Source organism: Talpa europaea (assembly GCF_964194135.1).
Source record: "Talpa europaea genome assembly, chromosome: 1".
NCBI lineage: Eukaryota > Metazoa > Chordata > Mammalia > Eulipotyphla > Talpidae > Talpa > Talpa europaea.
In genome coordinates this window covers 155,236,946-155,249,346 of record NC_140073.1, presented here as the reverse complement: position 1 = coordinate 155,249,346, position 12,401 = coordinate 155,236,946, and the positions used below count along the sequence as shown (strand labels likewise).

Sequence of the window (12,401 nt, the reverse complement as noted above, 5' to 3'; positions counted from 1 at the left end):
TAGATGAACAAGTACAGCAAAATATGGAAAATTCTTTAACTTGGAGATGAGTAAATGTGTGTTCATTTTCCTATAATCTCTCCATCTGTGCACATTTGAAAACTTGGATAATAAAAGTTGAACTAAATCGTCTTGGTGGAAGGCCTTGGGCTTCCCCACTAACAGCTAAATTTAAATTTGAATTTTGGAATAAAGTCAGAAGTTGAGAGACTTGGGGAAGGTCTTTTATTGCTGTGTAACTCACCCCTCCTGCTGTCCTCCAGTCATTGTATAGACCGAACCTGCATTTTTTTCCAGCAAGACCTAGTAATCAACTCTCATGGAATTCACCAAAAATTGAAAAAGACTGGAAATGATATCTGGGTTATTTTTGCCATTAAAATGATTTTCATTTTCTCCTGAATGATAATCTGCTGTACTTGCAACATGTTTTACTTAGTTATTTTTACTTTTTATTTTATTATTTATTTTTAACCAAGTCATGCTGAGGCACCCCATCAGGGATGACCACCATGGTGTACCCACCACCAACTCACCCATATTCCACCTCCATAGACCAGTGTGCTTCCTCCCCTCTTGATTCTTTCTCCTCCCCCACACCCACCCTTGCTGCTTCAGTTCTGTACTCGGCTGTCAAAGGTTAGTTTTTCAGCTGGTATTTATCTGACTATTAATTGTGTTACTTTAGTATTTATTTTTTTATTTATTTTTTTTATTTATTTATTTTATTTTTGTTAGGTGTTTATTTATTTATTTTATTTTTATTTTTGTTAGGTGTGAAGTGGCATCTCCCTGTGGTATGGACTTGCATTGCGGATTAGTATTTATTTTTCTCCCTCTGACTTGTTTCACTTAACATTATCCTTTCAAGCTGCATCCATGTGGACATAAATGGCATGAGTTTATCTTTTTGGATCGCTGAGTAGTATTCCACTGTGTATACATACACACCACATCATCAGGATCCAGTCATCTGTTCTGGTAACATATTTAATTACACCCCTGAACATAATTCCCCTGAACAGACTCAATGAGATCATGTTACAGGAGACTCTCAGGAAAACTTCCTGAAATGCCCACACACATGATGAACACACATATATTCTATCATCAAACCATGTAGTCTTCCCATCAGACAGGTGATGCTGCAAATATGACTCCTGCTCTCAAACAAGATTCAACGAACTGTGTGCCTTTTCATAAAAACTGTGTGCCTTTCCTAAAAGCCTGCCCATGGGAAACCAGCCTAGAGAAACAGACAACACCCATCAGTTCTCTGATGAAAATTTACTTCAAACTGTGCTTTATCCAAGCTGCTGTGTTAAAAGTTCCCCTTGAGATCTGAATTTCTGTTTGAAAATTATGCTTTATATTTACATTTATAAATATATGCTTAGACGTATGAATATAGATAACCTTCCATATATTTAAAACATTTTGGACACACATATTCATAAATTATAAAACCATATATCTTACATGTCTTGATACATAAATATTTACATGAGAGAACACTTGTTAGTGGTAGCTATAAAGTCACATATGGCTTGGTATAGCTTAAATCCCTTTGCGTGACCCATGAACAGGTTGAAGCCAATATGAGTTCAGGAGGTGGCAGGGCCCCACACTGGGGTGGGGTTGGGTGGTGCCTGGGTGAGGCCTGCAGCTGTAAAGGGGCGAGGTTCAGCCTCTCAGGCCTGGTGGCATCTGCATCTCCCTGCCATCGGAGAACCACAGCCAGATTTGCCAAGAACGGAGCCATGCATATTTTGACAGGCTAAACAGTAGTGTTATTTATTTTTAGGAAGAGCATTATTTCATTTTCCCATCAGGTGGCTGAAAAGTCACCCATTTACCAAGTACCCGCTGAGCAAGTGGGCACCTCTGTGCCGCCTTCTCCCTGCCCTTAGTCTGCGACCAGCTGTCCAAGTGAATGAGAGTTCTCAGTGTTGGCCTCACTGAGGAAGGTTTAGTTCTCACCCCTCTCCCAGGCTAACGTGGGCCAGACCTGTTCTGGACTGAGGAGGGTCTTGCTGAGCTGAGCGTTGGTGCTAGAGAAGCCACTGTCCTACATCCAAGCAAACATGAAAGGCACAACAAGCTTGGTGCTGGACGGTCTGTGAAGTTAGAGGCCACATTCCTCACCCCCTTTTCCAGGCAAGCTTCCCATCCCAGCTTGGAATCACCTTCTCTAAGAAGCCCTCCCTGATTCCCCAGACAGGGGCCCACTTTCTGTGTGTTTTGCACACTGTGAGGTCATTTCCATTTCCAAGTCTGCCCCTGCACCACAGCTCCTCCAGCCCTCCTTCCTTCAGCACAGACCTAGTAGGATTCTGAACTCAGCTCTGGAAAACTTGAATGGAGAACCACCACATTCCAGGTACACTCAATGTGACTGAGGTTAAATGGTTAAATTGCTTTCAGAATTTAAATCACAAAAGTGGGGGGAAAAAGGATCTAAACTTTCCTCTGACACTTGTTTTTCACAAGGACAGCAGTGCCTGCAGGCTTCTCTACTCCTGTTGAGCTGAGTCCCCAGGCAGCTGGAGCCAGGAGACCGAAAATGCAGAGGAGAAGGGCCACCCAGAGGCAAAGGGCCAACAGAGCCCCCAAACCCAGGTATCTGAAGAAAATCTCCTCATACTGCTCCTTGTTTAAATGGCCCTATAACTACCCCTTGACCCTGACCAAGTCTCCACATGTCTTTGCCTCAGCCCACTCCTTAAGCCAATAAAATTGAACTCCTTTGTTGTTAACCCTGATCCCTCAAATCCTATAGAACCTCATCCCCTATCTTAGTTAGGGAAGCAAATCTGAGTTTATCTCCTGTGTCCTTGCCAACTGATTTGCAGTTAATCTTCTTGTTGCAAACCCCAGTGCCATGGTATCCGGCCCACGCGTACCCAGTTCCGTGATATCAGTAACCTGCATGACAGCTACCCAGCAAAGTCTATGGCATTGAGGACCTTCTAGAAAGAAATGAAAGGCTTTCGTTTTGAACCTCTGGGAAGCTCTATTCTAGTCACCCCTGGAATGTGCTGGGGAGAAAAACATTAATGACATCACCCAGAAAATGTCTCCTTTTTTGAGAGGTGAAGGACAAAATGTCCAAGCCCAGGGAAAAGCGGGAAGTGAGACGTCTGGAAAGAGTTGTCCATATGGACCAGGACAGAGGCAGCTGGCAAAGGTGCAAAGGTCGAAGGACATGAGCCAACCCTAAATGAAGCCATTTGGAAGCCAGTTTCATTGCAAAATTGCCCTAACTGCACGCGCTTGTTACCTCATGCAGCGAGCGGGCAATGTTTTGTTTCATTTCAGGGTGAATAGAGAACTACAGTATGTCTAGAACTAATGTTTTCTATAAGACTTCCTGTCTTCCTCAGAGACCCCACTTCTGACTTTGCCCTGGGGAGCCCAGAAATCTTGTCCCCCCACCTCTGCAAATACAGGAAAAGGAAGCAATTTAGTTTTGGTTGGCCCGTGAGCTAAGAATGCTTTTAACATTTTTAAAGACCCGTGAACAGCAAATAAAAAGATTATGCAACAGTAAACAAGCAAATACAAAATAATTATGAATAATTAAATATAGGGCCTCAAGGTGGCACTGGGGTTAAAGTCTCTGTGCTATCAAGCTATCACCAGCCACTGGGGCCTGAGTTCCATCCCTGGCCAGGGAGCTGACCCACATGTGACGCTACAGACCTCTCCTGTCTCGACCGCTGCTCCCCTCAGCATTGGATTTCAGTGGATCTGCCTGTTCTGCCCCCCACTCTTTCTGGTGAATCCTTTCACCCCTCCACCCACAACTTTGGCCTCCATCCCAGTTCTTGTATACATAAATAAAAAAAAAATTTTAAATGATAACAACTAAATGTATGTTTTACCAGTAATCTTGGTGCTAGGATCCTAGCCTATTGATGAAGAGCAAAAATATAGAAATGCAAAGAGAGTTTTTAGGAATGTTTAATAAGTCTTCTCATAGAAGGAAGAAGTGGAAAAGTATAACTATCTGAATGTTAGTTAGTTGAATAAACTAAGTGCACGCAGGCCAAGTCATTTTATGCAGTGATCAAAAAGAATGTAGCAGATTTTAAGGCTGTGAAGATGGCCATACCTTATCGACAAGTTAAAAAAGCAAAGTAAAGAGCGATATAGCCTTCTGAGACTAGATTGTGTTTTAATGAGGTGACACTTGACATTAACCATATCAGATACCTTTCAAAATAACTGGGAAAAAAGATCAAAACTGCTATGAACGTTTTTTCCAGAAGCATGACCTGGATTAGTAAAAAGGAAAGTTTCTTACTGAGTTTTTCAGTACTTTTTCCAAAAACATTACTTTAAATTGCACATAGGAGTTATAAACAATGACACCAGTTGTCTACACATACATACAATGAAAAGAAATGACAAAATGATCCATTTGATCAGAAAGGCATGCCAAACGCAACACGTGTGAACAAGAAGTCACCATCCAGCAAGGACCCGGGTTGTTTTAAGTCATGGCCAGATTGTTCTTGATAGGCTGAAGGACAGGTGACTTACCTTAGACAGTGGTTTTAGCTGGTGGCAGTTGATGCCTCCAATGAAGACCATGTTGGGCATCACGGGTCTTGGATATTCCAAAATAAAGTCAGCTCGAATCAGCCAGATGGATGCATGGCTGTAGAGATCATAGGGCGTGACGGGTGTTTGCAGGATCTCAGAGGCAACCTCTAAAGCAGTTTTGAGAAAATAGGGGCAAAATATATGTTCCTGCATGTGCAAGTAATGATTCTGCATTCTCTCCCAGAAAGTCATTACATCTGAGAATAACGAGAATGTCCTAGGGACGTAAGAAAGAGGGTTGGGACTCTGTGTCCCTTCGTCCATATAATGGCAAAAAGCTCCCCTGGTGAAGATCACAGAAGGGACTGACAGGTACTTGGCTACAATTAAGCCACACATGTCAAAAGGATCTAGAAACACAGCATCAAAAGTACTCTCTTCTAAGTATTTCACTAATTTTTTGTCCTTAAACAAACCCCTACATTGTGAAAAAAAGTATTCAAAAATAGTGCTGCGTGCTTTCAACATAGCAAATAAAGCATTTCCTCTATCTTCCCACTGAGCATCCGTAAAAGTCTTCAATTCTTTGTTCACATCCTCCACTGTGTGACCAGTGGCATAAATCTTCAATGTAAGGTTGAGGTGGCTGTCCACATGCAAATTCATCTCTGGCGAGACCATGACGAGCTCATGTCCTCGGTGGAGGAGCTCCTTCACAACCTCTCGCATAGTGAACCAGTGGCTCCCGCCCATGGGCACCACCAGCAGCTTCCCTGCCTCTGCAAAGCCGGATGTCAGCAGGAGAGACACACAGAGTGGCAGGAAACCAGTCAAAATCGCAGGAGCCATCATATAACTGCAGCCCAGAGCAATCCAAGGATTCTAACCTTGTGTAACAGTTGGTGGCAGGACAGGTATAAACCCTGCCCTAGGAGAGGGCGTGTTTTCATGCATTCAAAAGAAAGATTAACTCGTGGCCAATGATTGGCTCACAAGAACGGTAGCTACTGAGTAGTGTATTCACAGGCACCTGTTTGTTGGTGGCAGATAACAGTAACTTTTGCTCTTTGGCTTAGATTCCGTGAATTGTACTGCAATACCCATTTAGAAACCTAATTGTTAAGCAATGTTTTTAGACCTTGAGGACTCAGAAAGATTAAAAAAGTTTTTTTCAATAAAACTGATATTGTTGAAATTTGTCTCAAAGTAAAATTTGGATTTTACCCTCAGACTACCAAAGACGGCCCAGCAAAAATATTGGCATTTCGGGTGCCAAGGAAGCACTTGAAGTCCCTGGCCCCCACCACCTTCCAGGCAGTAGAGGTGGAATTCCTGAGGGTCTCTGCAATGCCTGGCAGGGTTGTTTTTTTTGTTGTTGTTGTTGTTGTTTTTTTTGTTTTGTTTTTTTTTTTTTAAAGATTTATTTATTTATTTATACATATAAGCACTGGGTACAGTCAGAAGCATGGGAGAGTGAGAGAATTCACCAGAGCCAGAGCAGGGAGCAGAGCAGGCAGAAGGACCGAAGTACACTGCTGAGGGGAGCAGCGGGCGGCAGGAGAGGTCTGCAAGCCATGTGGGACCCTCCTCCAGTGGCCGGGGAGCAGCCGGGGATCGAACTGGCACTACAGAGGCTGCAGGCAGCTTTGCAACCCAGCGCTCAAACTCTGCGCCACCGGGGAGGCCCTGTTTTTTTTTTTTTTTTTAAGATTTATTTATTTATTTATACAAGCACTGGGTACAGTCAGAAGTGCGGGAGGGTGAGAGAAATCACCAGAGCCAGAGCAGGGAACAGAACAGGCAAACTGGCGAAGTACACTGCTGAGAGGAGCAGCAGGCGTGGCGGGAAAGGTCTGTGCACCATGTGGGACCCTTGCTGGCGGCTGGCCTGGGATCAAACCTGTGCTGCAGAGGCTGTGGACAGCTTCGCAGCTCAGTGCTCATCCACTGCACCACAAGGAGAGACCCTAAACTATATTTTTAATTAAACTAAATTTGTGATTTACTTTTCTACAAATAAAACCTTAAGCACAGACTACTGATAATTGCTACCGGACATGGGAGGAAGAAATAAGACCAATTATTATTCTGGAATATATACTGGAGACTAAACACAATATATTCTAAGAATAGAAGTACAGGGAACTTCCTGATTCATTCAGTAGAAAAGAACTTCAACAGAATTAGTGTGCAATACAGAGAGAGAAGAGAGAAAGGACACAGTTTCCCAATAAAACACCCAAAGTTACATCATAGAATCAATCCATGAAAGTAGCATTGCCATACAGTATAATTAGACAGACACTACAAGAAAGCAAAAGACTATAGAACAATACCTCTCAGCAGCATGGATGCCAAATGTTTAGCAAATCAAATTCAATAATATAAATATACAAAAAGATATAGATTACATACATGTATAACATAAAAATATAAAACACCAAATGAAGTGGGATTTACCCCAGGAAAGTAAGTCTATTTTAACATTAAAAAAAAATTAATCAGGGAAACTCATCATATAAATTAACTAAAAAAGTAAAGCCATGCAATCATCTCACAGACACAGAAAGTATATTTGACAGAATACAGCATCCAAACCTGAGAAAAATTCTTTGCAAAGTAGGATAAGAAAAGAAGTTTCTCAACCTAGGAAAGGACATCTACCCCAAAAGTTACAGCAAAATCACACTTAATGGTGAAGAACTGCATGTTTACTTCTAAGATCAGATAGAAGTCAAGGATGGCTGTCTCATCACGCTTATGCAACTTCTAGAGTTTCTATCCAGTGCAATCAGGCAAGAAAAAGAAAAAGCATTCAGGTTGGAAAGAAAAGGAAAAATCTGTTATTCACAGACATGAGCATCTCTGTAGAAATCCCAACAGAATCTACAAAAATCTCTTAAACAAATAAGTTCAGCAGGGTTGCAGAAGACAAGATCAATACTCAAACAAAGTTGTTCTTTTATAACAGTGTAATCTCCACAGGAAGGGGAGGTTTCATGCTCTCTGGCCCCACCTAAGGAAGGGTGGAGCAGAGCAGCCAGGGAAAGCTAGAAAGAACAGGGAAAGGACCTGGGGAGAGAAGACTTGGAGGTGGTACATGGGGCAGAGGGATCATGCTCAGCAAAATAAGCCAGAAAGAAAAAGAAAAATACTGGATGGTCTCACTCATAGCTGGAATTTAGGAAACCTAAATAAGTGAAAATAAAAATCAACACGCAACTATAAACCAGGGACACACTGTTGGAAGGGGTTGGGAAGGAAGGATTAGGGTCAAAACAAGGGGGGTGGGAATTGTGTGAGGAATATAACCAAGAGGAAAATGCATACATTGTGCAAAAATGAAAAATGATGTAAAAAATATAAAAAATAAAATAAAAAAGAGAGAAAGACATGTGAAGAAGCACCCACACTTGCTTCTCAGTCTTGGGCTTGCACCAAGGACTTGGGGGACACAGAAGATATGTGTCTGAGAGACCCGAGGGCAGCTGACCATGGTAGCCTTTATCTTGACATGTGCTTTGATTTTGTTCCTTTCCTTCCAGACTTGCCTGGCCCTATCTACCCCTTTCCCGTGGTTCACTGCCAGAAGGTGCCATAGACTGCTGGCAAGCTTTCAGGATTCAGTGGCCCTGCTTTGGTTAAACCTGCTTGGCTGGGCATTTACACAAGAGGGATAAGTAACTTGGGGGGTTTCATTGGGAAACTATGTCCTTTCTCTCTTCTCTCTCTATTGCACACTAATTCCATTGAAGTTCTTTTCTACTGAAATTCTTATGCACTCAGGGTATGTTTTGTCTTTATGCTGTGGATGGCAAAACCTATTTAGGGCATGCAAGATTTTGGGGTTCTGGGTGCTCCTTCATTTCCCCACTAACATTTCTATACTAGGAGTGAACAACTGGAAATTGGAATATCAAATACCATTTAAGTAGCATCATGCATATGAAATATTCTTTTAAAACATGAACTATTTAAATGATAGCTCTGACAAAAGATGTGAAAGAATGCACACTGAGGTCTTCAAAACTTTCAATGATTTGAATAAATAAAAAAAATTCATGAATTGGAAGACACAAAATGATTAAAATACGAATCCCCAAATAGATCTATAGATTCAGCACAATCCAACCCATATCCCAACATTCTTTTCTTGTGAAAATTGGAAAATTGAAATTTCTATGATTCATATGGAGATGTAAAAAACCTGTAAGAGCCAAAACAACTTTTAAAAAAGAACAAAGTTGTAAATGTTATAAACTGAACATTTATATTCCTCCCAAATTCATATGTTAAACTCTACCTTTTGGTATGATGGTATTAAGAGGTGGGGTTTGGAGCAATAGTTAGTATTAGATGAGGTTTTGAGGATGGGGCCCTCAGGAATGGGATTAGTGGCTTTATAGGCATCAACATATAACTTGCTTCCTCTTGTGCATGGCTTGTTAGCTCAGTGGTTAGCGAGTGTTGCTAATAGCTTGCTTCTGCTCGCTGAGTCTCTGTTCAACAGTAAAGATACAAGAATTTGTCAGTCTACAACCCCAAAGAGTACTCTCAGCAGCACCTGAGCCTTTGATAACTTAATCTCCCACATCCAATATCCAGAACAGTGAAAAATAAATGTCTGTGGTTTATAAGCCACCCAATGTGCACTATCCTGTTACTGCAGCTGAACTAAGCAAGACAGAGGCCAAACACTACCTCACTTCAAGACGTATTAAAAAGCTAGGGTATGGGTCTCCCTGGTGGCACAGGGGGTAGAGCGCAGCTCTGTGACTTTGTCTGAAGCCTCTGCAGTGCAGGTTGGATCCCAGGTTGGCCAGGGAGATACCCACACGGTGAGGTAGACCTTTCATGTCTTGCCCACTGCTCCCCTCAGCAGTGTTTTTGACCCTCTGTCTGCCTGTTCTGCTCCCTGCTCTGTCTCTGGTGAATCCTCTCACCCTCCCACACCTCTGGTCTCCACCCCAGTTCTTATATGCATAAATAAATCAATATTTTTGTAAAAAGCTGGGGTAATCGAGTAGTTCATAAATAGGTCAATAGAATCAAATAAAAAGTCCAGAAATTAATGCACAGAATGATGCTTCTTTGTGTACAAAGATGCAAAGGCAATTTGATGGAGAGTATTTTCATCAATTGGATATCCCCAAGCAAGAAAGGACATTAACTTTGGGTGTTCTGTGAAAATCTGAATCTCTGGTCTGATCTTGACAAACGTTCAGATAAACTCAAATTGAATTACCATCTACAAAATGCCTAACCAGCACATGTAAGCACATTTGAGGTCAGCAACGAGAAGGACAGTCTGAGGCCTGATGCTTTGAATAAATAAAAATATAAACTATGTCTAGTTGGAGGAGACAGAGACATAAGACCGAAGTAGGAGTTACATGCTGGATGGGGTTCTGGAAAAGACAATACAGGAAAATGTATTATATCTCATTAAAAATAATGAGAACTGGATGAAATATAGATTTTAGTTGATCATAATGTATCAGCATTGGCTCACTGTTTGTGATAAACACACAATAATCATGTGAGACGCTAACCACAGGGGAAAGGGGTATAGGATACATAGGATTTTTTTAAACCATTTTTCCAATTTTGCTAGAAATCTAAATCTATTCTCAAATACAATTTTTATTTTAAAAAAGTCTATGCACAGACTGGGAAAAAAATATTTGCAGGGCCTATCGCTGATAAAAGATTTATATCCAGAGTATAGAAAGAATGCTCCAACTCAATAATGAGGAAGAGAAAAAAACAATTTAAAAAGATAAAGATTTAAACACTCTGCCCCAAAGAAAACCGGAAAAACAGGCCCAGAGGAAAAAGGCTTTACGTCACTTGTCATAGAAGAAATTCAATTAAAACCACAATTTTATTTATACACCTATTACAATACAAATCCTGTGAGCTTTCAGAGAGCCAGAACTCTCCTGGAGCTAGAGAATCCTGTGGCCATTTCTCCAAAAAAGGAACACTCACATAAGCCAGGTACTCTATTCCCAGGGATTTCCCTGAGAAAAGACGGCATTTCCTGTACTGGTCATACATTTTATTTTTGTACATTATGATGTTCTGACATGTTGAAAGACCTTCTGGCTGGGGACAGACAGCCCCTCCCTAGACTAGCCAACTCTTGGCAACATCAAAGGGTTCAGTCCATTGCCATTCATGTGCAAACTAACCAACCCAGAGCCAGGTCAGCCATAGCCCTTCCCCTTGACCACCCCAGGGCCAGGGACCAGGACACTGGACACACTTTAGGCCTGAGAGTCTGACAAAATGATGCCATCTAGCCAAGCCTATGCCATCTGCCCTGCCCAGAGTTGCCGGTCCATGAAACCTCCAGTAAAGAACACGATTCCTGCTGCATCTTGTCCTGACCAAGCTTGGGGCTTCTTGTGGCCTGCGTGACCTTCCCTCACCCTGTCTCTGGGGCCAACGGTGTAATAATCTGGTTGTCCTGAGCTTTCCCGGAACCTCCCCTTTCCGCCTCCCCTAACTGACCATCGCCAAAAAGAACCCACAACACTTTCCTGGCTCCTGTACTCGTAAGATAAACACTGGAAGCAGCACTCGGAGGTTTTAAATCTAGTCTCGCTCTGTTCTAGTTTCCCTTTTTTCACTCTCTTTTAATGCTCATGTCAACTCTCTGACTAGATTGAACCATCCCATAGTGAGACATGACCCTCCTGTTTGAAAGATTAGTTTACAGCAGTGGTAGAGATTGGATAACACGCGGATTATGTAACAGAGCATAGATAAGGAAACGCATAATAATTACCAAATTACAGTGCAAGTTTTGCAGGTTAGGGTCACGGTGTTATCTCTTATGTAAACCATTTAAAGCAAAAATCCCAGTTTTTGCAATAGTAAATATGAGCCTTGAAAGAGCGAGCCCAGTGATTCCAGCCTGCCCGAGTGGGTGTCTGTGGGGTGTCTGGCTGGGCTGAGTCTCTGGTTGTGGTGTTGTCTACTGTCCTGCACCCAGGAGTCCCGGGGGCAGCACCCAAGAAGAAGGTGAACAACATAAGAGGAACGTCCACCTGAGCGAGACTCGAGAATGTCGGGGTTGGGCTCCAAGGTTAACTAAACCCGCGTTCCTCAGTCCCTGGACTGACAAGTCCTCCTTCCCTCGCACGTGGCCGCTCCTTGGCCCCTCCTGGGCCCTGCCCTCATAACAGCAGGTGAGTCTCAGATCTACTGCCTGATCTGTAGGTCCTCGGAAGGGTCTGGGTGCAATGTCTGTGCGACGCTGACTCCAGAAATACAGTTCGAGGCAATAGGTAGTTTTCAATTTTCTAGTGGCCACATTTTAAAAACAAACAGATGAAATTCACTTTCGTATTTGCCGAACCCAAGACATGCCCCAGGTGACCACTTCTGCAGTCACCAATATAGAAGTGAGGTCATTTACATCCTCCTTTTCACACTCAGCCTTCGAAGTCAATGTGGATTTGACACTCCAGTGGAGCTGGTCTGGACGAGCCACATTTCAAGCGTGTCACAGCCACGTGTGTTCGGTGGCTGCCCCTCGGACAGGGCGGGACAGCCCTAGCCGCGCAGAGTTCCTGACCAGCAGGGTTGGCACCACCTGGGGTCTTGGCAGGAGTGTAAATGTAGGGTCCCGCTGCAGACCCCCAGAACCTGCCCATGAATGAGCTCCCAGAGGATCCCCAAGGATCTGTGGGCATGTTATCTCTGAGGCATCTGTTCCTCTCTTCCCCAAGCTGGTGGAGGGAAGCCAGAGTGTAGGGGGCTCCCCCCTGCCCCCAGTAAATCAATTTCCCACACTCACATGTGTTCTCTCCCAGTGCCCGTCTGCCTAAGAGAATGTGTGACGA

General features: G+C 42.9%; 1 protein-coding gene across 1 annotated transcript in view; it reads right to left on the bottom strand.

The window, feature by feature from the left end:
* LOC311179830 (UDP-glucuronosyltransferase 1A1-like) overlaps positions 1-5,397 on the bottom strand; it is a gene marked incomplete at both ends in the record, with an annotated part of 87,606 nt that extends 82,209 nt beyond the window's left edge. Inside the window, one exon of the mRNA XM_084247377.1 lies at positions 4,546-5,397. Coding sequence (XP_084103503.1) covers positions 4,546-5,397 — 852 coding nt within the window. The remainder of the gene's footprint in view (positions 1-4,545) is intronic.
* Positions 5,398-12,401: the final 7,004 nt, after the last annotated feature.